At 37.0% G+C, this 27,081-nt stretch overlaps 1 protein-coding gene across 1 annotated transcript in view; it reads left to right on the top strand.

The window, feature by feature from the left end:
• DCP1A (decapping mRNA 1A) overlaps nucleotides 1–17,912 on the top strand; it is a 36,627-nt gene extending 18,715 nt beyond the window's left edge. Inside the window, exons 6-10 of the mRNA XM_031046079.2 lie at nucleotides 2,815–2,928; nucleotides 6,922–7,677; nucleotides 10,189–10,254; nucleotides 12,167–12,385; nucleotides 13,961–17,912. Coding sequence (XP_030901939.2) covers nucleotides 2,815–2,928; nucleotides 6,922–7,677; nucleotides 10,189–10,254; nucleotides 12,167–12,385; nucleotides 13,961–14,041 — 1,236 coding nt within the window. The 3' untranslated portion in view covers nucleotides 14,042–17,912. The remainder of the gene's footprint in view (nucleotides 1–2,814; nucleotides 2,929–6,921; nucleotides 7,678–10,188; nucleotides 10,255–12,166; nucleotides 12,386–13,960) is intronic.
• The last annotated feature ends 9,169 nt before the right edge of the window (nucleotides 17,913–27,081 follow it).

The following is a 27,081-nucleotide window of genomic DNA, read 5'->3' as shown; positions in this document are numbered from 1 at the left end:
GTACTTGAGGTTTGAGTCTTTGTAGGATTCTAGATTGTCAAAGGAGAAAAGAAGAAATGTGTGGATTAAGTCTTGCATGAACCAATTTAACTTGTCTCTTTCTGATGTAGTTTGAGGGCAGGTAAATGTGACAAACCATACAATGTGTGTGACCTAGGCTAGATAGTAGCTTCTGAAAATCAGTGATGTGTGTTTTCAATGCTTTAAATACAGCATTTAAAAAAAGACAACAAAACCAAACACTTTTGATTCTCTGAGCATCAGTGCTGTTCAGGGAGAAAGTGTCTTTGTACAAAGGCCAGCATTGTGGAAGGAGCAGCTTTTGTAAGGGCACAGGAGGAAGCATCAAAACCTGAATGACTTAACTTTGTGTTGTATGAACTGTGATAGGTTTGAAATAGTTGAAGGTTTTTGGGGAAGAAAAAAAAAAACACCACAGGAACTCCTTGTTTTGGTAGTGCCCTCTTAGGTTGTGGTGAAGCCTTCCTCCCTCTTTGTCCTTGTAGTATTGAATAATACATTTCCAACAGATGGCTCTTAAAAATGACTTGAGCTATTCCTGCTTTTCTTCTCCCAGTTCTCAGGTCTTTTCCATGTGAGAACACTGAAAAGCTTTTGCTAGAAATATAGTTCCTAAGTATCATGTCTGAATCTCAGTATACAAATACAGATAAACAGGCAATGGATTTTGTGATGTAATACAATAGGGAAATCTGCAGAGCATGGACTACAGTAGATCTGCTGTATAATTGGGGGGTTTGTGTCTTGGTTTTCATTTGTTGGTGGGTGTGTTTGTTTCTTGATGCTTTAGAACATTAGTGAAACTAGAATAATTACTTAATTTTCTTTTTGTGTAAACTGAATCTGTTCCAATGTAATCCCATGGACTATGACTGTAGTTATGTAGAAGTTGCCAGATAAACAGAATTGAAAGATGTTGGTCACATTTCAAGCAGACTTCTTTGGAGGAACGTTCTGTTGATCACCTCAGATTCAGGAACAAACCTCTGGCACATTAATTTTGGAATTCCTTGTAGCCAGAGTATGTCAGTGTTAACTTAAGTAACCAACTTGCTTTGAAGATGGCTTTGAGAGACCTTTCCCGTCTTAATTATTTTATTACTATTTTACAGCAGTCTGTAATTATGCATGAATTTGTATTTGGGAGTAGAAAGTATTTATCTGCCTGGTACATTCCAGATGGATCATACAGTAATCCTTGTGTGCAGCCCACATGTGATTGGCAGAATATCAGCATGAGAAAGGGGCAGAGAGAGTGAAAGAGATTTATGAAGGTCTGAGTGATTTAATCTAGGATTCCAAAACAGCTTAATCCTTCAAGTACTCACTACATCAAGTCCATATGTGAAAATGAATGAATTCTGAGATTTACTTTTTTTTTTAAGAGGTGAATGAATGCTTTTTATAGTGTAGTGTTTTGTGAATGTGTTTCAGAATGAGCACAGGAACATACTGCAGCGCCTCCTCTAGTGAAAACTGCTTTCTTTGTGTGTGTGACCACAAGGCATCTGGCAGCTCAGACACAAAGGCCTTTGACCTTCAAGTCAGGGACTAAAAGCCGGAAAGATGAAGTTGCTTCTCATCCCTGTCAACACAACACATAGTCTTGAATTTTGTATTTATTGTTTTCAATTATAAACAGAAAACAAAAGAATAATAAAGTTCAGTTTGGTTTTTAACTTGTTGGTAAAAGTTTAGCTCATATTTTGTTGCTGTGAGCAACCAGAGCAATCATGGTGTCTTATGCTAATGTTCGGCTGTATCAGGTGCATAAGCTGTAGTTTACCTATTGAAAGCTTGATAGTTCTACAGTTTGGGTGTTTTCACTGGTGATTGAAACTGCAATACAATTTCTGTGCTTGTTCATGTGTATATTTATTAAAGATGAAAGTCAACTTGATCTGTAAGCATACTGTTTGTTACAGTGTAGCTCTTGTCTGGTTTCACCTTGTTCACAGAAAAACAAATTAGCACCTTCTGAAAATATATGTGCATGGTTAATTACAGCCTGTGGAATTAAGTTGGTGACAGGCTCTTTTCCCAGCCATTCAGGATGATTTCTGAAAGGATTTTTTTTGTTGTTTCTAGTTGGGGTTCTTGAATTAATGAAGTATAGCAAACTTCCTCATTAGCAGCTACTGCAGATACAGGATGTAGAAAAGCCTGCTTTTTGCATATCATTTGCCTTCTTGGCCAAGGAAGTATGACACCAGTTGTCAATTTTTTGTTTTATAATATAAAGTAAAAGCTTTATGACAACATACTAAATGGTGGATGTCTTTGTATAATCTTATTTTCTAAAATTCATGAATTCCATAGTGTCTTACAGACTATGTACAGAGTACTGGTTTCTGTATTTCAAAGTGTCATGTGAACAGGATTGTGGTAGTGGGTAAATGTGGACTTAAAGTCATGAAGACAGGCTGAGAAAGTTGGGGCTCTTCAGCCTGGAGAAGAGAAGGCTGCATGGAGACCTCATAGCAGCCTTCCAATACCTGAAGGGGGCCTATAAGGATGTTGGGGAGGGACTATTCATTAGGGACTGTAGTGATAGGACAAGGGGTAATGGGTTCAGATTTAAACAGAGGAAGTTCAGATTGGATATAAGGAGGAAAATCTTTATTGTAAGGGTGGTGAGGCACTGGAATTGATTGCCCAGGGGAGTTGTGAATGCTCCGTCCCTGGTGGTGTTCAAGGCCAGATTGGACCTTTCCAACCCTAACTATTCTATGATTCTATTTCTTTCTGTTAATTTTTTCTTTTTTTTAATTTTTTTTTTATTTTGACCCACAGAATCAGAATAATGATTTAAGTATTGTATCAAGTTCTGGAATGCAACAAAATGCAAATCCTCCAAAGCCAGAAAGCACAGAGCCTTCAGAACAGAAAACAGCAATACAAGAGCAGGTAAGTGCTATTCAGCCATAAAGAAGGTGCTGTTGCACTTTTTTAATTAAATTTATAAAAAATAAACTAATGTGTTTGGAGGGCATTAGTATCCTGAATTCTGTCTTTTTGAGTTAGCATTTAAAAATATGAGATTGTGTCCACATTACTGTGAATATCTGAGTTTATATGGGCTAACTTGGATTCTGGAAAAAGTCAGTCCATGGTAATGTGCAGGATCACATGCAAAGCCAGGAGGCAAGACAGAATTCTCTGCCACATTATTAAACTGAACATGGCATCAATTGCATTCTTTTGCACGTGAACCTAAGCCCTGTTTTCTCACATCCGAGACATAAGGTTTATCTGTGCTGCCTTCAAAGCTGTTGTCCTGTTAACTTAAATCAACAGTGAATTGTTAATCAAGAAATAGCTTCAGTCATGGCAGCACCAAGTTCTCATTGGTGTAACTGGAAGTGTGTTAATCTGTCTTCTCCCACAGTTCTGTAGCTTGCATTGAACCTTTGCTTGTATGAGTTTGGTAATGGGATCAGTTGGCTTGGCTGATTCCTTCATGCTGAGATTGAGGAAAAAGTGTGTGTTGCTTTGCTTTGGAGTTTGTTGTTTTGCTAGTGGCAGGGGAATAATGTTGTTTGGAGGGGGTTTTTTCCTATGTTAAGAACTTTCTGACAGTATATTCCTTCCTCTGCAGGAAGGGAAATACTGTTAAATAAACTGAGTGTTGTTGGGGAGATATGTTGCTCAAATTGTAATAATACGGTGTTGAGATTTGTTTCAGATAAGTGTTAGAAAACATGTTGAATTAGCATTTATCCAAATACCTACAAATTCTAAAGCTTGGTGTTACTAATGTAATTAAATTTCAAACCACAGTAAAAATGGTAGTGAAAAAAACTTGGCTTCAGGTAAATGTTGTTTATCAACCAAAGGAAACTTGTTTAAAAATAGTCAGTATCATCACTGAAGTGGTGGTGATGATCTGAGTTCAGTATCTGGCTCCATTTTCTAGGAAGCATTTCTGCACAGGAAGCTATAGCTTCATACACAACTTCTTAGAGATAAATGTAGGAAAAAAAAACTTAGGCAATAACCAAATTGTCTGTAACATGGAAGTATCTTGGCCCTGCCTACAGTGACATCCAGTGGGCACAAGTAGGTCAGTAGTGGTTCTCAGGAAATACTCCTCTTCAGTAAGCTACAAGGCCTGCTGTAGTTTACTGTTGTGTTTCTGATGTAATAAACCACTGTGTCTGAAAAAGTGCCCTATGAAAATATGTGCAGCCTCACATTTAGTATTGTAAATGAAATACTTTGTGGTAGTAATAATTTCTAGCACAGTTTATGGTGAGGGTGTCGGCAGCAGGAATCTGTTTTAGGAAATGAGGTAGTAACAGTTAATGGATTAAAATAAGGCATGGGGAGTTTGGGGTTTATTTGCTGTCACAGTCCCCTCTACCCCCTCAGCAGCACCTCTGCTCTTCAATCAGTGTGAGAGACTGAGCCCTGGCAGCCAGTTCAGCTTACTGCATGGCTGCTCAGGAGACCTGCAGCAGGGTCACCTGAGGCTTTGATTTAAAAGATGTTTTCTTTTGGGTCACCCCATGTGGACAGAAAGCAGTCAGCTGAAGTGCCCCACCTGACAGCACATGGAGTTGCAGAACAGAAATCAAATAACTAGTGAAGGAAAATCTGGAATTGCTCTCAGGTAGTTAAAAGGGAAATAGTAAATTTATAGAACAAGTAAAATGGAATATTTTTAATGTTGTTGACCTAATTAAAATAATAGGTGCAGAGATATTGGTAAAATATAATTGGTAACATACCTGATAATTTTTTTAAGCTGGTTAACTGGGTTCAAATACATTGCAGATGTGTTTGATCTTAATCACATTTTTAATAACATGAACAACTGGAGGACTACTGGAAAAACAGTAACAACTGTAAAAATACAGTTTTTTCATCTAATTGAAACAACTGACCAGTGAAATTAAGTAGTAGTATTTGTAGATGAGTACTGCAAGATTCCCAAACCCCTGCACTCAAAATGTTCCATTTGCATGTTGAATGGCTAACTTAATCTCATGCTAAAGATATCACAGATCTGGAAATAAAAAATAAATGTCTCTTCTGTGATAATCTCAAGTTTTTTGGGGTTTTTTTGTTTTGTTTTTTTTTAATCTTGGCAGTTCAAAATGAAAATTGGTTGTATCACGAGGTGTTTTTGTGCCAGCAATCAGCAAAACTGAAACAGAACATCATGAAGTGCCAGCTCTGTTAATTTGTGTTATGTATCTGAAATGATTTCTGGAGAAGCCCTCTGACCAGCACTCTGTTCCTATCAAGTAAACTGTGTTGCCTTTTTGCAGCCCTTGGTGAAAGGCTCTTCATAACACACTGAGCTGATGATACACTCAAAGTACACCTCAGCTAAAGATGGAGCAGGCAAAAGATGTATTTTATACTTCAGGCTGGAAATTAACTTCATGTTTGAGACTGTATCCACATAAGGGGCTAGTCTGACTTGGATCAGAGCATGGTAGACATTTCTGTTTATTACTTGACTCTTGTAATATAGTAATAAAGGAAAGGTAGTTTTAGATTTTATATTTTTAGAAAGATAGATTTGTTATACTGAAGTGAAAAGCTGAGTATGAAATGAGATGGAATAGCGGTTTTTCTCTTACTGGAGTCTTTACAGTTGAAGGACAGGTCTCCAGAACAGTAAGATCAGTGCAAAAAAGTAAGAGCAACATTCTGGGAAGAATCCTAACATCATTAACAAAGATTATAAACTACTGAATGTCTCAGCTGCAAAATGAGGTTGACCTGACTTTAGGCTAGGTAAAAATGAGTAGCAGCAATGACAGTGTAGGTTAGTAACTCAGGCAGAAGTCAGTGAAACTCAAGGGGTTGGTTTTTTTTTGTTGTTGTTAAACTACTTGTGTGCAACCTGTACTGCCATACCTTCACTGCTCTTATCTAGTAAAATTAGAGCTAGCATAGCAATGTCATGGTGCAGTAGTTGTCATTGTAAAACAGCATCTTTGTTTAGACATACCATCAAAATGCCCTGGAATTGTGCTGCAGGCCATTCAGTCTTATGAACAGAATGTTGTGTTTTAGTCCAGCTGTTTTACATAACGTCTGGTCCTGTGCAATCCTTTAAAAGAAGAAAAGGGAAAAATAAAGGGAAATGTTGAGATGAAGGGTGTTAATAGATGTTCTTTTTCTCTTCAGTGAAACACATTTTAAAATATTCTCAGCAACATATTAAGATGATATCCTTAAAAATAGATTTTTTTTTTAACAATGTCAGTGTAGGCTGGATGTATATTTTTGAGAGATCCTAAAGGACCGTTAGATGTAACAATGTGTATATATACACACTTTTCAAGGAGATACATATACATGTGTTCAGGTTAATACACGTTCTTTTACGTAGTGCAAAATCTGTTGCCATGTTAATGAAAATGGTGACAACTGTCTAGGCATGTATTGCTAGATGAGCTTTCAGGTTTGTATTGCTTTCAGGTTTCTCTGTTCCTTTGCCATCTTTTAGGCCATTTAGTTATTTCCAGCTCTATAAATTCTGTGTGGATTTTGTTCAACACATTTATTCTTCTCCCCCACTGCCCCCAGGGACCTGTGTATTTAAGGCTGGTAGATGATGGTGGGTGCCATCTTAATAACAGAATCTATAGCCTTTCCCCTTCTTTACTTCTGCTGCACAGTGAGCTGTAAGAGAGGGCTGCATAGAGAGCTACATAGAGGGCTGTAAGAGAAAAACCTTACATAGACAGGATGTTCCTTGTAAATGAAATGGATTTCAGAATCCATGTGAATAGAGCACACTTGATATCCAAACTATATTTTAAGTGCATTTGACCTAGTTGTCTTTCATAGTTTTACTGAAATTGTAACAGACAGTGTGAGATGCACAGTGTTATGTATATTCCTAAACTGAAAACTTAATTTCTTTTTTTCTCTTTCTAGCCAAGGCAAAAGCATCTGACTTTGGAGGAACTGTTTGGAACCTCTGTATCGAAGGAACAGCCTGTAGCCCTGTATCCCAATCCAGAGAGAATGGAAAAGTTGCAGACTGATGCCTGTGCCAGAGAGCAGCACAATTTGTTCTTGCCTTTTTCTTTTGACCAGTCGACAGCAATACAACAATCATTAGGGAAATCTGAAAGTCCAAGCGTTAAAACCAGTGCCAATCCTTTGAATCAGCAAGAATGTTTAACACCTGTGCTAATACCTCCAGCTTCAGTTTCCCAGCCTGATATAAAAAATGCTTCAAGCTATTCAGTTTGCTTAAGCCCTATTCTTAATTCAGCCTCAACAGTGGAAGCTGCCCCTGCTCAGATGCTTCCTGGCCTCAGACAAAACAACAGTATAATGCAAGTTATGCAGCAAGCTGCCAAGCAGATATCTCCATTAGTGAATCAGCTGCCATCTGAAGTGAACCATGGTCCACAAAATCTAATGGCTGGCCAAAGTCAGCTTACAGCACCCTTCATGTCAGCAAATACAGGAACTGTCTCAAATACATCCCATACAAGTGTTGATCTTCTCCAGAAACTCAGGTTGACGCCACAGCATGACCAAATGCAGCAGCAGTCGCTTGCTAAGACTTCCTTAACACCAAACATCTCTGTCTCGGTTGGCCAGCTTGCAACACCAGAAAGCTTCAAAGAATCTCACAGTAAGCCATCAACTTCAAGCAGCAAGATAACCTCTCCGCTTCAGGTATTCTGTGGGCTTTTTTATCCATAAAGCTTTAGACTATTCTTAGGCTGTGTGTTGGTTTTTTTTCCCTGGAAAATGTGCTATTATATATTAACCTTTTAAAAATAATTAAGGACTTCCATTGTGGGATATTGATTGAATTGTTAACTTGGAAATCCAGTTCTATTAGTTTTTAGATCATAAGCATCTGCTATCAGTGACAGACCTGCCTATAGAGAAGGAGGCTTTTCAAGCTGGTGCTGTTAGAGGATGAGTAAGTCCTAAAGAATTCATCTGTACTTGTGCCAGAAAAATACTGTTAAGAACTGATAATCAGAGAAGGGACAGAAAGTTTCAGACTGATAAGTGTTAGGAGAGTTGATGCTGTGGATGTCTTACCATTTTTGAAAGTACAAGTGAACAATTTCCTGTTTCTGGTTATTTTGCTTTGGATATTTAGTAGTCCAATTTTTACCCCCTTCTGCTGAGACACTTGTGGGCTGCATTGAAATACTGTTGGTTATTTAGTAAAATAGATCATAAACTGATTTATTTTGTCTCAGTTGATAACCCTGATTTACTTTATACTAGTATCACTTACAAAGGACCTCTTAAACTTTATTTCTTGGAGGAGAATCTATTGTCTTTGCCTTGATATCAGCCAAAGCAGTAAATTTGTTTTGAGAGACTAAGTGAAAACATCACTGCTAGTCTGTAAGGTTAATGCCTGTGGCTTTGTGTTATAAATTATTTCCTATCAGTTAGTGTTGCTGTGCTGTATGATTGGCTACCTCAGTAGTAAGGACATTAATGACTTTGGGTTATTGGATTTTTTCCCAAAGGAAGTAACTTTCTATAGTGCTTTGTTGCACTATTGTTTTATTTTAGAGATGTTCATGAAGTCTAAGCCAATGTTTGATCATGTCTTCTTGCATCTTGGATACAGTGGTAATGCAAGAATAAAATACACCAAACAAAACTACTTACAGCTATATCTGCATGAATTTCCTTGGGTTTATCATTATCCAGTTTTGCTCGGGTTTTAACAAGATCTTTGGTAGCCATGTCTGAGTCAGCTGCTGCCGTTTGCTGTTAATAGAGTGATGACTTCCTCATAACAGAAAGCAAATTAAAAGCTCTGTTCTTCAGTCTGTAACTTGTCCTAAGCATTATTTTAGAATACCCTGTATTTAAAATGGTTGCTTTTCTGCCCTCAGAAAAGGAGTTATCACTGTCCTGATGTATAAGAAATGGGTGTGTGTTTACTGTGCTTTCTAATTACCTTATTTCTAATCTATTGCTGTTCCTGACATTTTTCAAGATGGCTCCTACTGGTAGGTGCCAGGATTATTTTACTAGAGATCACCTTTTTGAGGTGTCTGAACTGATTGATTTTGCGGAGGGAATACAAATTGCAGAAGTACAAACTGAGCAGCTTTCTTGATCTGGTATTGAAGAACTGTATGTTCTGAGCAGTATTTTTCTTTAGTGTAGTACTAAACCTTGGTACAGATTTGGTGGAAGGTTGTAACATCTTTGAGCGTTTAGAAGAACTGACTGCTTTTATCCATAACTGCCCTTGACTGTGATTTATTCAAAATCTGCTGGATAGCCTTGAAATTAGTGCTTCGTATGCTAACCCTTGTTTTCTTCCACCATGTCCACTGTGTGCACATATTTTCATTAGACAAAATTCTCCATAGTCCACATATACTCTCAAACTAGCAAGCCTTCTTAACCTTTACCTCTTAAGACTTTAAGAATATGATCTTGTGCTTGTTAACACTTCAAGAAGCTAACTTTATTTTTGTCATTAAGGCCTATCAATTCCCGGAGTGTTTTCATTGTAGTTCAAGTAAGCTAAGAACTATCTGTTGCAAAGGGGTTTTTCCAGGTCTGTGTTGCCAAGAAGTATTCCATACCATATAACAAGTCCTTTGAAGAATGCCATAGAAATTAGAAGTATCTGATCTACATGACTTTTATTGTGTTTTCTGATATTCTGGTATATTTGAATTTTATTATATTATAGTTTTGAAATCTGACTAACAAAATACCTGGATGCTGTTTGCAAAGCTATGAATACTTTTAGCAAAAATCTAGCAGAAAGCAGTGTCTAATTTTCTGTAGAGGTGATTAAACTCATAGAAAAACTATACTGAACTTAACCTTCCTGGCAATTTACCAAACTGGTTACAGAGTACTCAACTCTTCATTTTTTTTTAGCATCTGTTTTGTTCACAGTTTCAGTGTTTTAATGTTTAGATTATTATTTTTTTAACTGTAGTGTTGTTTCTTCAGAAGCATTTTGTTGTGGCTTTACAGGTTTGCTGTAATACTGAAAATAAAAACATACATTCAAATATTTTCATCTTTTTCCAACTTCCCATTAATTATATCAGTTCTACAAAATGGAACAGATTGCATCTACTCTCTGAAATATGCATTTTTGTGCTTTCATAAAAGTAGAGAACCACCCCTGGAGATTGAGCTATGGATGCTAACCACCATTGTGCTTTCTTTTCATCTTAGTCTGTACAACAAAGCAAGGAATCAGAAGTGTTTCCACAGACGAAGACTTTGTCTAAAGCAAGTCAAGTAAGTGAATAAATCCTTCTGCTAATTGTTGGGTTTCTGAAATAAAAAAAGGAGGGGGGGAGGTGTGAAACTGTGGTAAGCAGTTGGTATCTTAAGTAGTCATTAGCCTCTGATCATTTTTGAAGTGCTGTTATGAAGCATCAGGCTGCCATCCTGAAGCAAGTGGAAGTTTCTGTAGCTTTCTGTGAACCAGTACACTTTTTATTGTAGAAAAGCCTCTTATTGTTGGTGCTAATATAGAAATCACAATACATTTTTGATGTGAGTCCTGCGTTGAGCTTGCAAGGCTCAGGTAAGGTTAGCTTGCACCATCTGAACTGGTTTTATTATCTTATAAGCAAGCAGTACTGATGCAGTAGGGTTTATTAGCCTTAGCCCGATCTCCACTATCCCAGAGGCATAACATGCAATCCCTGCCTTGCTGTGTCTTTCAGTTTTCCTGAGAAAGCTCGTATTTTATGGAGAAGATACGAGAAAAAACAAACAAAATAAAACAAAAAACCCACAGAAGTAACAATTTCTAAGTGCAAAATTTTCTGATAGCTAGCGATCCAAATACAGATTTACCATTATTAGAACTGCCTTTGAATAACAGTTCAAAAATAACTGGTAATAGTCAAGTCTTCAAAAATTGGGTTTAATCACCTTTTAGTTATGTATTCTTTTCAGTATACCATCTGTAACTTAATGCTGCTTTCTCTTTATCTATCCCCTCCTTTTTCAAATCTGTTAAATTGCTTCATTCTTGTCTAGCTTGCACTACATAAAACCAGTCCTAGTGGCATGCCCAGATCTGATTCTGAAGGCAGTAGAAATGGTCCTGCTTAAAGTAAAATGCTGTTGTAGCTACCGGCCTGTTCTAAGACAAGCTATACAGTCTGTTTCTGACACAGTAAATAATTACCTAAATAAAGGCATTTTATGTGAATTTCAGAATTTAAAAAAATGCATATGTTGCATGGTAAACTGCATTTGTGGGTATAAACATGTTGTCTTCAGCTGAAATCCCATGCTGTAAGTATTCAGTTTTGACTATAACAAAATCAATTTGGTAGTTCTGCTGGTGTTGCTGTTATATACACATTAACTTCAGATGGTTTTGCACTTTTTAATTCAGAAGCTTTTTGATTATGCAAGGGAAACTATTTTCTGTATTAAATATCTGTGTATCACATTCAGTCTTGATTTCTTTTGAGTGAATAATAATTGCAGTTATTAGGAAATGTCAGTTGCTCAAAGCTACTGTTTATTCATGTCCACTTTATGCAAATGTAGTATTTCTCATACATTTGCAATTTATGCTTAAAAGGAGGTGTGGTAAGAGCATTATGTGGATATCTGTAATGAAATGCACACAAACCTGTGAAAGAATGAGGGAAGATGGTCCTCAGAATATTCATGTTCCCCCTTCCCAAATGGGAAAATGTACTTAGAATAGGAATGTTTTGGTGTACTCCAAATGACTTCATCAGTCATTTTAAGTATCTTTGAAATACTTCCATTTATAAGTTTATGGACATATGGGAAGCAGGACTGGACTTTCCATAAACTCCTAAGAAAATAACCTGCAAAACAACCACAGGCTCCTTTTATTACCAAGATGAAAAGCTCATCTTTTATTCAGTGTGTTCATGTTTCAAAATTCCTGGGAGGTAGTAACCACATGAGAAGGAAGGAGTCTATAGACAAGAATACTAAAGATTTGTTACCTTCTTCAGCTTTTAAAATGAGAATTACTAGTGATAGTGATCTTCATAGGTAGCTGTTTCTTCATGGAAAGCAGCTATTCAGTAGTATCTGACTAAAAAAATAGCGGCTACAATTCGTTACCTCTATGCTTGTCTCTCTGCCCTTTAAAACTGCGTTCATTCATACTGGACACAGTGCTTATTAATTTTCTGTTCTTTTACAGGTTGCACCTCCACAGTTTGTTACAGCCACAACTACAGTAACGCCTTCAATCCTCTTGTCTCCTAGTGTTTTTCAGCAATCAGCTACAAAACCTACTGAAGTAGAAAATAAAGCCAGTTCTTCTTCACCTTTAACACTTGGAGCAACAGACATTCAGCCTATACCTCCTACTGTTCTCAGTAGGTCTCAGCTTCAAGAAGCACTGATACATCTAATAAAGGTCCTGTCTTTATAGAGCTCAATTTCTGAGGGATGGGGTTCAGAGTGCAGTAGCCAGTCCTGAGAAATTCTGTACCCCAAATAACTCATTTTGCCCTGAAACATCACAGTTCTTCCTTACTGTTGAAAGGAGTATATTACTCCACTGTACACATAGTATAACACAGCTTCCTCATTTTGGTGGTAAGATGGAAGACTTAACAGCAAGGGGCTGTACAAGTGAGGAGAAAGTGGTGCTAGCAGAAGCCCTGGTATGGAGTTGGGTCCGTTTTGTCTTCGTAAATGTTCCTTGCTTTCCCAAGGAAGGCTTTCCTGCTTCCAGTTCCCCAGATCTGTTCCTGATCTTTACCTGAAGTATGTGTCCTTGAAATGGAAATTGCAGAGGTTTAGTTCTGTTTCTAGGGACTCAGAATTTCAGCTGAATTAGATCTGTAGTGTTATGAGTAGCCATGTATTGAGATCATTCTGACCTGTGTTGTCATGGTGAAGTTACCATGAATGATAAACTTTAACTCGGGATTTAACTTTTAACTTTGTTAACTGGGGATTCTCTTGCCCCCTCCACACTGATGTTAGAGGTTACACCCAAACCCCAAGTCTAAAAATAACAAACAGTATCTTCCCAGTCATGAAGTTATTAGGACCAAAAAGGGCCACTACCAGATCCCATCGTTAGCTGGGCTGTCTGCTTTACCTGTTCTTCTTTTTTCATAACCTTTTTGTATATTGGTGTGTATGGTTGGTTGTTTTTTAACTCTTTAAAGACTTCAGCTAGCTTACTTGTAAGTCTTGCAGCTGAGCTCAGCTGCCGGAAATCCTACTCTTGTTGGAGATGCAGCACACTGATTCTTACCCAGTAGTCTGAAGAACATCACTAGCGACTTTAGAGAGATAATTGGAATATTTGTCTCCAGTCTTCTCTATGTATAGAGATAGCTGAATGAAGACCAGAATACACGTACCCTGCAGTATGGGAGTGCTTGTGCTGTGCTCCAAGCAGGATATGAGTTTTGCTGTGCAGATCTTCTGAAGAGTATGACATCTTCAAGCTAGGTGCTTGGAGACTAGTTTTGTAAATTTGTCATTTGAAATATTGTTACATATTGTCCATAGCTTAATCTGATTCACTTCCCAGTCATGCTTTGACATGAGAATTCTTGTATAACACATTGTAATTTCTTTCAGGCTGGTCTGATGACAGAACTGACATTACTTCTGACACTCAGGCAGACTTTATTTGGGAGCCTGTACACAGAATGGCATTCCCTGTGTCTAAGACTAAGGCTTGGACTCAGGAGGGAGGTGAAATTACATGGCCAAGGCTGACCTAGTGACCCCTGGTTTGCTTGACTGAGCATCCAGTGTGCTTGGTGATCTCTTTAGCTGCCTTACCACCTTCATGGTTCAAAGTCTTTATGTTGTTGAAAGAGCAATGCGTTTTGTAGAAGTATGCAGCTAGTTCCCTTAACTCTCAGCACTACGAAGGATCCTAATGCACTGCTTAAAAGGCATTAAATTAAACTTTCTTTGCACTTTTTGACTAATGTTTCTAATATGGTTTTTTTTTCTCCTACAGAATGATTCCAGTTTTCTCAGCACTATACATGAAGTCTACTTGCAAGTCCTAACCAAGAATACAGACAACATTAAGCTATAATTGAAGCTAAATCTGCTTAAAATATATCAGTTTTAGAAACTATTATGCCTCAAATATAAAACTAATATTTTTGTAAAAGAATATTTACTTTTCAATGTCTTGAATTTGAACCTCTTAGGAAAGACTATTCCTTAAATACTTATGAAAATAATGTGCTCAGAAGTGCTGGAGGTTTTCACTGTGATCGTCACCAGCAAACCTTTTTCTTTTTCTTTCTTTTTTCAGCTTTATTTTATGTTTTCTTAACTGGGGAGGGGATTTTAAGTTGCATTTGAGCTCTCATTAGCATTAAGTGAATGTGCAAATGTTTGCTCTGGCTCTCATTCCTAGCTGTATTCGCTTTCCAAGGATTACAGACTCAATGCTATTTAAACCAGCAACTAGTACAGTACACTGCACAGCATTGGAACAAAATTCAGTTATAGGAACCTAGCTGCAGTTTGAAGGACTGAGGAAAAGCAGAGCAAAATGCCTTGGGATGAAGTTGGCAGGTGTGGGAAAGGAATGGATCTGGAAGTCAGGCCTTTGGAGCTAAATCTTTAATGAAATTTTAAAAGTGTGATTTGCCCAATACATTGACAGTCTCTAGCTAATGCACATGAATCTTATCTTTTAAATATTCTATTAATCTTATTTGCTTCTGCGTTGCTGACATTAAACAGGTACCCAAGTGAATGAGGCCACTTTCTTTAAAAAGGCAAAATTTGAAATATGCAAAATCCTTGGTGATTTTATCATTTTTTTATCTTTTTAAGCAACGGAGCAGTTCTGTTAAGTGTTAAAGTTCTCTTATTTCATATTTATAGTTAGGAGAGCACCACTGGAAAACCCTCTTCCCTTTAGCAGTGTTTTATACAATTGAAATACTTTGTTTCCCTTTTAATTTAGGGATGAATCATGTCATAATTGGCTTTCATTCCTCAGTTGTGTTGGAACTGCAGTATTGAAACTCCAGATGGGGAACAAATGCGTGCTGTTCTTCTGTTGCCTTCTCCCCAGATTGTTAGTGTAAACTTCATAGTCTGAAGTTTCTCTAACTAAACGTTACGCCTTCATGTATGTGATTTAGTAATTCCCTATTCACTAACATATGAATTTAACTGGATACTTTCCCACTTGAAGTCAGAAAATTTCTGATAGTTTCTTATGCTGCTCTGATGGTTTACTCATGGCCTCTATTTCTTGAAGGCATGCAAAGGTAATTAATAAGACTTCAGCAATAGTAGTTTTAAAGAATGCTTTTTCCAGTAGAAAAGTTTTGGTTTATTGAGAAAAAAGATACTCTCTAGTGAGTTATAATGCACTGCTTTTTTCTTCTCCCTCAAGCACTACTGAAATATCAAGAAAAAGATTGTTTGATTCCTTACAACATGTATGTGTGTATATATCCCATGGATTAGTTAATGTTGACATAGTCAAGGTGCATGGTCATTTCATTGGAAGCTAGTAATTGAGCTTTAATTGTGACTTGTTCACATATCTGTATGCTTTAGATTCAACAAGTATTTACAAATTTATGTATTTGATCTATTTTAGGGTTTTTTCATAGCTTTTTAGTGGAAAATATATTTTGTTTAGCACTACCTGCCTTCTGAAAAGCTATTCTCAGCCTCTGAGTTCAGTGTTTCCACTTAAAATATGTAGTATTTTGTTAAGAAAATGTGCAAGATTCAGGGAAATATGCTAATGTAATGCACATTCATCAAGAATTATATTGGCTTTAATGGTAGCATTAATTCAGCAATATAAACTCTGCCTTGGTAAGGAAGATAGGAGCTTCCTGCATAAATTCTAGAGGTATAATACTGTGTATGCACATAAACAGTGAGACTAGAATGAGACCTAAATTAATTTGTTTTATTGGGCTTTTTAGGAAAAGTTTCGCTAAAAGGGACACACCAATGAGCAGTTCCTCTAAACAAAAATGGAGAGCCTAAACCAAATAAAGAGTTGCTTTTTCTCTGGGTTTAGGCAAAGATGAAGGCCATAACTCTCACTTCTTATGGACAGCTTCCAGTTTCTTCAGAGGAAGATTTGATAAAAGCTTGTAAGAATAGACATACTGGAAGATGATAGTGCATATCTGTACTGTTAGCTAAAGGCAGTCGTATCCAAAGATCTATAGAGATGATAGGAAGGAGTTGTATTTTGAGTTCTTCAGTACAGTTGACAGAAGTAATACTCTGTGGAGTAGCAGTGCTGTTACAGAAATGTGACTCCACTTTGAATATCCTTAATATGTTTCCAGCTGTCCACCAACCCCCACAAGCAGTTGGCAGATCCTTACTTTACTTTGTAGTCTACTGTTAGCAATACATTACTGATTTACTTCCCTTCCCTTCAGTTCTCAAATTGAATTAGAAGAGAAACAGTTGAAATCATAGTCACTAAGCATTTTTACAACAAGCAAACCTGTTTGTCTCAAACACCTGCACACATTTGTTCTAACCTCTGAATGTTTAGCCAACAGGCACCGTAACCAACCGAGGTGCCATCCAGTACACTGCAGAGATTGATGGCAAGTGCCAGGGCAGTGGATTTAACAGATAAACCTCTTTAAAAGTTGCATTGTAAAACAGAAGTTCAGCTACACTGTACAATTTTAATATATTTTTTAAAATGTGGACTGTTATTTAACTTTTTCTTCGATTATTTTAACTTTTTCCATAAGTCTAAAATTACAGCTTGTTGAAAGTGCTTGATTCATGTTATCCTCACATAGGGATAACAGTGTGTAGCAAGTTGTTGCCATGGGAAATCACAGGAACTAACTGATAATTTTCAAGTTTGGTTTTTTTGGGGGTGTGTTTTTGTTTGGGTTGGGTGAAACTGCTGTCTTAATGGGATTTTACCTTTTAATTCTGAGAATTAAAAGATTATTATTTTAGACTATACTCCCTGAAGTCATTGTATTACCTAAGCTTGTGTTTTGTCTCTAGTGTTGTCACTCTATTAGGCTCAAGCCTAATAAAAGACAAGTTTCTAAAACCTACATCTGCTGAACTGTTCAGGAAAAATCAAAATTCTCAGTTTTGTAGTTAGACTTTATCTGCTGTTATTTAATAATGCAAAGTTTGTATGAAAGGTGCCTAATAGCCATTACTTTAGAAGCAGTTTGTCTTTCCAAATTAAATAGGATTTGCAGAATGTTTGAATAGAGATAAAAATACTTAAGTGATTCATCTTGATTTCACATAAAATGTTTAGTTCTGTGTATAAATACTCTATATTTAAACACTGCTGGATATATCTTTTTTGCTTGCATTTCTAATTGTTTCCTTTTGGTATGTTTTTGAAACCTATTATGTCGTGTAATCACTGATATAATTTCTGAAATGTTGTTAAAAACAAACTTAAATTTGGGACTTGCTTTTTTACATCTGTTCTAAACAAATCAACCACCTTTTTGTCAAGTGTTTGGGTTGCTTTGTACAGCAAACAAAAATGTTAAGATGCAATATCTTCAAGTTGGAAAAACTGCATTATCTCTGATTTGGTGGTGTATTTAATCTATTCAGTGTATGGGCATATGGTTAGTTGTGGGATTTATGTACACTATGTGCTTTTAGTATAAATTTCAGAGTTTTATTTTTGTGGATGCAACAGTTGTACCCATTTGCATGTTCCTTCAATATGAAGATCATGGGGAAGGGGGGCTTCAGGAAAGATTTCTGAAAACTGGAACAAGCATGATTTTGAGTCAATATATGGGGATACTGCATCATTAACATTTTTGTATGGGTTTTATAGCACCTGTGTGTGTTTGCAGTTATTAAGTTATTACATAAATGTTTAAGAATGAGCATTTTTTTCATCCAAAATTTTGTATGTTTGCAAATATATTTTTGTAATAAAACTTCAAAACAAATGTGTCAGCACCTCCTAAAATCTTCCAATGTTGCCTTTTATTTCTAGCCCTCTAGTAGCCTGCTAGAAGGGTAAGTTCAGATCTTATTTGGGGTTAATATTTTCTAAAGAAACTTGAACTCCTGACTTCATACTGGGCGCAGAATGAAATTGCATTTCTTCTCTAAAGAAAATGCAGCATGCCTGCTTGAAGGACAGTTGAGAAATAGTCATTTGTAACAGCTTCTGACCATCCACTGTATTGCTGTAACTGGGCTTGCATTTTGAATTTGATAAGCAGACCAATTTCCTTTATGTTCAGAAAGATAGCTGCAAGTTCTCTGTCATGAGTAGAGCTGCAGCTGGGTTTAGTGCCTTTCCATAGCACTTTGATTTATTTTTATTTAATTTTTGTTTTTTAATGATACTCTTCTTACCCATCTAGATATGGTATATGATACTCAATGGATGTTGGTCTTTGGTCATAGATTTGGTAATTGCAGTTGTCCTCTTACAACATCTGGCTTGTATCATGCAACTGATTGATCCAAACTTCACAAAGTGAAATAGGGAGGCTGTTGAGAAGGAAAACCATAGTGAAGTTCTGTGAAGACCTTGAAATTAAACAAAACCTTATGCCCAAGTCTGTTAATCTTAGGTAAATTCTTATTCCCTTTCTAACTACCCAGAAGAGATGGATATTGCAAGTCATTCCATGTGTTAGGACAGGCCATTGAATAATGATACTTGCTGCTCTGGTTAATATTGAACTGACTCCTGTGGTATATAAAAAAGCAGATTCTTTTAATAGAAGATTACCATGCAAAACAGTTACAGAAGTCATGGATTTACTGTAAGGTAGTTGAGAAAAAGTGGAAAAACGTAAGGCCTGCAGTCTAGCTGCAAATTCTGATGTGTTTGGAAAATACTTGAAGTGTTTTTGTCACTGCTGATGTCATTACCCTTTTTTGTCTTCTCTGGACTTAGGTATTCCTGGTTACTGTTAATCCTCTGAAATGCTCCCCTTCAGTGTGGAAATAATACTTCTCACTTTTTGTAGCTGTAGATACACATGGGCACTGTACAAAAAAAAATACGCAAACCAAAATCTTTCTGGCCTTTTGTTGCTATTGTCTGTGCTCTAGTCATGTTTTCTGAGAATGCATGAGAACATAAAAGTCAATTCCTGCTATTATGGTGATATAGTACTAGATAGAATCAAGGAGTAAGCAGTAGGCTTCCTAAAACTCATCCACTAAAGCTCAGATTTTATTTGCAGGGTTGCAGAAAGAAGTAACACAACTTGCTTTTAAACGACATTGTAGCTCATATTCATGGGCCAAATCAATGAAAGGCAGTGGATTCATATATCTGGCAAGGATTCAACTGTACTTCTCTGTATACAAGATACTGGGGGGAGGAGGGGGTGGTGGAAGGTCTGTGTGTTCATATTAGGATAGAGGATAAGAAACATGTCATTCATACAACTTTTCTTCATTTATGTATAGGTTGCAGTCAAATCATTAAATACAGTCTAGTATAGCTGAGGTAAGTGTCTCTAAGTTTAGTAACCTATCCTGAAATTCAAAATATTTGAAATTATAATGTATATTCAACAATTTTGCAAGTTATTTTCAGTGCCCAATAATGGAATTCCAAGTGTGAATCAGCTTTTTTCTTTTATCCAGATCTTAAGACTGAGGGATTTACTTTTGAACAGACAGGCTAATTTAGGAGAGTTAAACTTTGGTGATAGAACTGTCACTATAATTTTTTAGCTGTGAAGCTCATCCTCATCAGGCAATAATTTTTCACTTCCTCTTAGAATCCTTCTTCATATGTGACTCCTAATTAGGTTCAAAAAGCATTGGGAAAAGAGGGCAGTGAAGAGAGAGTATTTTTATCAGTTGCTGCATTTTTTGAGGGAGCACTTGAAGGCAAATGAAAGGACCAATAAATAGAAGATTCCTTAGAAGTGAACAAGGGAAGGAATAGCAAAATAGTGTAAGTAAATGTGAAAAGGAATATTACAGGTAAGTGTGTCCTCTAAAGGTATTTCCTGAAGCATGGGAAAATTCAAGTTAGTTTATTGTACCTGTACAACTTGTATGTTGTCTTCTGGTATTTGCAAAGGTGAATTGTGGCTTGCTTGCCTGAAAGAATCTAGAGTATTTCAGGGTGCATTCAAAACCAGCCTGGTTATGTATTATTTCCTTGCTCTAATTCTTAAGGTATACATACTTTGCCAGGTCTGCTGTGGAGCTTTATAACCTCCAGCTGTGAAACAGCAAAATGGGGTTGGCTGATTCATAGTGGTACTTAATTTTTGGCTTTACTTCATGGCTTCATATTACAGCTGCAAATATGCTACACAGAGCAAGGCTGCTCATACCTAGTTGCCGTTTATCTTTCATTTTAAATAGACCATTCAAAATACTTCTACCATAATGCATTCTTTAAAATTCAAGAAGCTCCATTTTACAAAATAAACCTTGGGAAATATAGCCATAGAACAACAAGGAGTTCTTCATATGCTGGCTGAAATGAAAGCCTTTGACCTTAGGCCTTACTTGAAAGCATGCAGGCATGTGATGTAAACGCTTATTTCTCCTCATAAATAAATCAGGAAGCTCTTAAGAGTATCTACAGAGCAAAGATCTCCCAACCTGTCTCCTGTATGCAAAGCTCTATTTTGTTTTAATTTAGAAAGCATATGACTTGCACATCCTGCTTTGCTTGTTGTGGTTCCTAAGAGGGGTGGTAAAGTCTTAGCAGGTTATCCATCTGACTTTCTTGTGTAGAGTTGAGATTTATGGATAATGCTAAATGCCTTCTCTAGTTTACTTTGTAAGTATCAAATAAATTAGCTTCTGCTCTCATGGTATTCTCCCATGTAACAAAATAGGTACGAAGGAAGCTTCTGCTGTCAACATAAGAATTGAGTACAAGGGTGGAAGTAAAGCCTACGGGATTTGGATGTGTGCAGAATCTGTTGTGGTTTACAGCAAGCCCTTCTCCTAGTGTAATCTTTGAAACGGAGGGCACAGGGCACCTATTGTGAGGAGAGATCTCAACTTTCCAATGCCTGAATAGGAAAATCCTGCCACAACAGGAGCCCTTAAAGAAAACCAAGAGGCTTTGTTAGAAACACATGCGGTACTTTTAACAAGGCATTGAAAATAAATATAAATCAATGTTCTCCGGATATGAGGGAGAATGTCTGAAGAAAACTACTAATGTAAGAGATACATGTGCAAGTAATATAGGTTGCATACTATTTAGCGGCTGAGCCTGTGCCTATGATGTAGTTACCTGTAGCTTCATTTTAAGTAAGAGACAATCTGATGTGACTACTCAACCTGTACCTGTTCCCATGCAATACATGTCATTATTTCTTGGAATTTTTGATGATAAGTTGCACAGAAATTTGAGGGTTTTGTTTTTTTTATTGGTTGGTTGGTTGTGTCTTTTACTCTAAATTTCTTAGCAGCTGAATAATGTTATTACTGAAGACCAGTGGAACAATCTGCTCCATGTATAACTGAAGTCACTGTGATTTTGCACATGTGGAGGGATGTGCTGGTGATCCATAATGGTCTGCATCATTAGGGAATGCTTTGGCATAAATCCATCTCATCCACTCTTGAACAGTTCCCTTCTTGTAGGGCTTCTAATGCAGCTGTTCTTTCAAAGGGCAAAAAATAGTCAAAGCCTGTTGTGTTCCAGAGGACAAGCTGAAGAAAATTTCTTTCCATTTCTTTCTTTCCATAACTATTACAGCACAAATCCTGCTTTATTGGGTCATAGCTGTCTCTCCTACATTCTTTCTAAATGTACACAACCTATGAAAGCATTGCTATTTGAGAGATTTCTCAGCATAAGTAATTAATTATAACTTTATTCTTTTACCAAATTCAGTTATTTGAATACCAATACTCATTTAAACAGAGTCTAAAGTGACTAATATTAAACTCCCTAGCTTGTTTGAAGTGTAAGTGTTCTGGAAGGTGGATTATTAAGAATCAAATAGAGAAAGCAAACATGCTGAAGGGACTGTGGAACACTGATGCATTCAGTAGGTCAAGCAAAGATGCAGGCAAATGCCTCAAATTTCTACTATATAAATAGTTCATATTTATGTTAACAGGTAATATGAAGAAATTCCAGGAAGTGAAAGTTCAGTTTGTAAATTTACAAAAATTTTGTAAATAACAATAATGTTAGCAATTAGTTAAACTAATCTGAATACCCTCAAATATTGCTGTACTAGCATTACAAACTTCAATTTAAATATTCAGAGAATGGTTTGGGTTGGAAGGGACCTTAAAGATCATTATAATCTTATTGCATTTTTAGCAGAAATACACTTCCCTAAATATCAGCAAAGAGTAGAGCAATTACCAATGCCAGTCCCAGTGTTGGTGATATTACACAGTCCTCTTAACTGTGTAAAACATGCAATGGTTTGGTTTTACTCTAAGCTATGTGTTAGATAAAAGAAGTCTCTTTGTATAAAACTTGTCTCATCATTCGGCCTATTTGGTTTAATTTGAACATTATTCATGTATCCTAAAATTGCCATAATATTTTGGAAACTTTGCATATTTTGGTTTGTTTTCCAGTCTTTTTCCTAAGAAACATTTTATTTAGAGGCAATAAAAATAATTACTATGATTTTAAAATTATTTTTATCGAATGTTTGGCTGCCTGTAGCTCAAAAATAGTCTGTTCATTATGAAGCTTTCCATGAACACTTTGCTTTTTGCAGATTATTTTGTCAGCTGTGTCTGAGGAGAAGGTTATAGTTGAGTTGAACTATGAATATAGTCTAGATTTATGTAACTTATATCTCACTCTCATGGACTTCAAAGGTGAATTGATTTCTGTGTCTGGATATTTCTGGGTCAGGTGCTGCATAAGAACCTTACATTTTCCAGGTTGCTGGTTATAGCTGTTGGTAGCTTGTGTAGCAGAGACAACTGCTGTTCTATGGAAAGTAAAGGATGTTTAAAGTGGTTTTCATGCTCCAGTGGGAACTGCAGAGCTTATCATTATTTCACAGCCTGATGACTATTCTTTTCATAGGGTGTTTACTCGGGTGTGCACTTGTGCTTAACTAAAACCATTTGCTGTCATGGACAAAAGAACAGAATTTATTTTGAGCCAGGTGTGACATTATGAATGAATCTCTGGAAAAGTTGCAGCACCAGATTTGTTCTGAGAATTTGCTGTATTCCTATAAATCAGACTATAATGACTGTAATTCCACTGTATTGTCATTTTTTTAAGGTATCCTGCAAATGAAATTAAACCATGTACACTAGAGGAGATGTTCAAGACTAAAATCCATGCTAGCTGATTGGCAAATTGCCATTCAGTTTAGAATCTATACAGTGCTTAGGGTGCAATTGCAGAGCCCATTGGTCTCTGCCCATGCCTCTGTTCATTTTTTTTTACTCACTGTTTGGATTCTGTATGTGGTGAGCTACCTAACCATATAGTATTCTTACTGGAGTTTGATTTTGGAATTCCTTTTGAGAACAGTTTTTAAGGTAAAACTGGGGACTAAGCAAAAGAGCCTGAAATTTCAGCAGTGCAGAGCATACGCAGCTCCTGCTGGGGTGAGCAAGGTTGCCTGTACTTACATCAGCAGTGCATTTTTGCAGTGTCTCGGCAAATGACAGCCATGACTCTGCTTCTGTGCTTCTGCTGCACATAATGCTCTGGCTGTGAAATGTGTGCAAGAGGGGATGGAAAAATCCCATTGTCCTGTGTATGTATTTAAGAAGCTGTCCAGTCTAGTAGTCTGTAGTGAAGCTAATGAGATGTGATTGTATAGCCTGAAGCAAGACCTGTCCTTACATTTGCATCCTTGTTCTAATAATTTCTTATGTGGTTTCAGAAGCAAGTGCCAAGAATGTAGAAGAAATGTTGACTCCTGTACCCAGTGTATACCATGACTTTAGCTATTGCTTTACAGTTCATTACACTTGGTCAAAGTTGCAGAAGTAACATGCCAATTCAGTAGATCAAAGCGGAGGCACTGACACAAGGTGGAATTACATCCTGTGCATGCTTGAGCTGCTGTTTTAATAACACAATACAGTACATAAGCACTTGGTGATGCAGCATGTGGATTCAGGGAAAGGAGGGTGAGTTGCAGGCTGTAATCTCCCAACGACATTATCTAAGCTAAATCTATCTTAAAATCTTTCTACTATCCAGATAACAATGGAGGAAACAAAGTAAGTTGTGAGCCACAGTAATACTAGTCTTATCCAGATCATCCACCTTATTTTCTTGGGGGGGGGGGGGGGGGGGGGGGAAAGAAAGCACCATATGTCCAGCCCGTGAAGGCAATTGATACAATTGTTATTGCTACAGTACATTTGGGAGACTGTTAGAGAGCCATCCTTACAATGAAGGTTCAAGAGCACCTCTTCACTTTAATCACAGAGACTTCATCACAGGCCTTACTCTTCAGACAGAGAAATCAGTCTGGACTAATAAAGCCAGAACTGTGGCTATGATCTATTTGGTTTATATTTAAAAGAACTGTGAGGAAAAACAAAGGGTGTTGACTAAGGAGCGAAGAGTGACTAAACTCTATTTTAGTTGACTGTTTCCTCACTTTGCCACTACAAATGATGTATGCAGAGAGAAACAGTAACAGTCTGGCAATGCTTATATATGTAGAGGAAACATGGAGTAAATTCATACCTGTGTCCATTATATTTTTCTACTGTTTGTACTTATACTACAAGCCATCCAGAGAGATGAAGTACCTATAGCTCTAAACTTAAACTTTCAAGTTTACTCTTAAACTTTTTTTTTTCCTGGTGGAAATGTGTTTTGGAAGTTTAGGGAAACTTACTGCCTGTAGCTGAAACTGGAAGGGTGTAAGCCATACATTCTTTATGTATCTGCAGTTAACACTATAGCCATTATTTCACTTATGCTTAGCCTCGTTTGAAGAACTTCATGCAGTTCTTCTAACCCACAGATAGACCAAGTTATCCTGCCTAGCCTTGCTCAACTGACATGGTTAATGCATGTCACTGAGATGGTGGTTGAGCATCAGCACCTGTCTAAAGAACAGTGTTTAAACAGCAGAGCTGATAGAAAACTTGCCATTCACTTCCCTAGCACAGCCAATAGTTTAACAACTGCTCGTAATCAGTGAGTATGGAACAGAGCTCATGCTAATAAATGCTGCTGTGTTAGTAACATAGTTTTGTGGCTTCACCTACATCAGCAGATAGGAGATTCCAGTATAGCAGGTCTACAGAGCACATAAGACTGTGCGGAAGACTCAACATATGCACTATATTTGTGTGTTTGAATTCTGCCCCAGACTCACTCTTGTCTGTCCTGTTGGACTGAATTAATGACTGCTTTCTCAGACTGAATCTTCTGCTTCATATTTATTTAAAAGGAATCCAGTTCACAAGCTCCAAAACTGCTCAGCAGGGCAAGGCAAACCACAGTAAGCAGAGATGATCAGGAGATTTATTCTAGGACAGTACTTCTGGCTCAAGCTACTTTACACTTACCTTCTGACCATATGGCTGCAGACAGAATCAAATGTAGTGTTGCCTTGAGAAAGACCAAATGGTAGTGGAAAGGGTGCAAGTAAGGACAAGGAGAAGAGGGAAAGTTACATCATTTCCTTGAAGAGATCAGCAATGTTCACTCTACAAGATTAGAATTATTTCAGGCATATTTGAGGCTATGGCACAGACAGATCCCTAGCAAGATATCTGCTGGTCTATAGGACAGAGCATATAAGGTTCAGTTGAGGATCTTTTAATGGGAACTTAAGCTTACTTTTACTTCTCCAGTAGTTAAGGTAGGTTTTATAGTAGAAAATCTGAAAGGAGGAGCCCAAATTAGTAATTCTCTTGTAGATTCTACTTGTAACTCTTGAGATCCTTCATAGAGCTTCATAGCCTCTTGCTAAACATATTCCTTTGGGTACAATCTCCCTGGGAGGACAAAAGAAGTCCATGTGCTGTTGAACTGAATTGGATTTAAACAGGAATATTGTAGGGAACCTGCTACTAAGAAGGCTGTTAATTCCTTCTATCGTGTGTGTCATTCTATCATATGTTTCCTCAGCTAGGATATCTTTGCTATGCTTTTCTACACCTACTAGCTAATTTCTAGTTATTGAATATTATTTAATTTCCAAGGGGCATTGCTCTGTTGTTGGAAGCTCTTGGTATTATAGGCCATGTTTGCAGAGTTCCTAAATTTAAACCAAGGCTTATGTGATTCTCATCAGGCTCTTCCATATCCCAATTTTATTGTCTATATCCCTTCAAAGTGTATCACTGAAATGAAAAGATTGAGGTAACTGGCTCTGCAAAAGAAAAGGAAGTAGTTGGCATGCCTAATTATTTTAAAGTAAAATATAAATGGTAGAACAGAAAATAGCAGTTGAAGCAACTAGCCTTTATACAGTGCTCTGAAATTAACTGTACTTTGCTACTGTCAGTTTTGGTTCTTTGACTTGTTTCCCTTCTCACTGGCACACAGCCTGTTTCCAGTCTAGTTTTTCTTCTGAGTTCTTTTTATTTAAAGAATTTTTTAAAAGACAAATGATGGAGCAGTTGAAGGGAGCAGTTTAGCTAAGGGAATGGTGCCTGCTTTTATTTGTTCCAGGAAACTGGTTAGTTTATGGAAGAAAGTGTTACCTTGCCTTGCTAAGTGTTTCACATGCAGCTTTTTAGTTGCAGTTTGTGAGGGGTGTGTGGATGGATACTCCGTAAATACAGGTGACTTCCTTCCTGTCTGAAACCCAAGCTCTGGAGTCTGAAAGAAAAAAGTGTAGGTTTTCTAATATAAATGGCACACACCACTAGTGTTTTCTGAAATTAGATGATTGCCCCAGTTTACTAGATGTAAAAGCTTACATTTAAAATCGATTTTAAAGTATATTAATACTTTTAAATTACAAAATACAGCCTTCTGGACAAACTATGAATGGGCATAACGCTGAAATGCATGGGGAGTGTAGTGCAGGTATGAGCAAAATGTGAGGTATTCGACATTTTTTGCTGTTTAAACATTTTATTATTATTTCTTTCAGATTGTCACTAGTGCTGCTTGAGTTTTCTAGAACACATTTGAAATATTCAACTTGCTGGTTAGGTTTGTAAGCTTTGATGTCACTGTGCTTAGAATTGTAGGAA

Source organism: Melopsittacus undulatus, chromosome 9 (genome assembly GCF_012275295.1).
Source record: "Melopsittacus undulatus isolate bMelUnd1 chromosome 9, bMelUnd1.mat.Z, whole genome shotgun sequence".
NCBI lineage: Eukaryota > Metazoa > Chordata > Aves > Psittaciformes > Psittaculidae > Melopsittacus > Melopsittacus undulatus.
The sequence above is the reverse complement of the archived record's forward strand: the minus strand, read 5'-3'. Positions and strand labels throughout refer to the sequence as shown.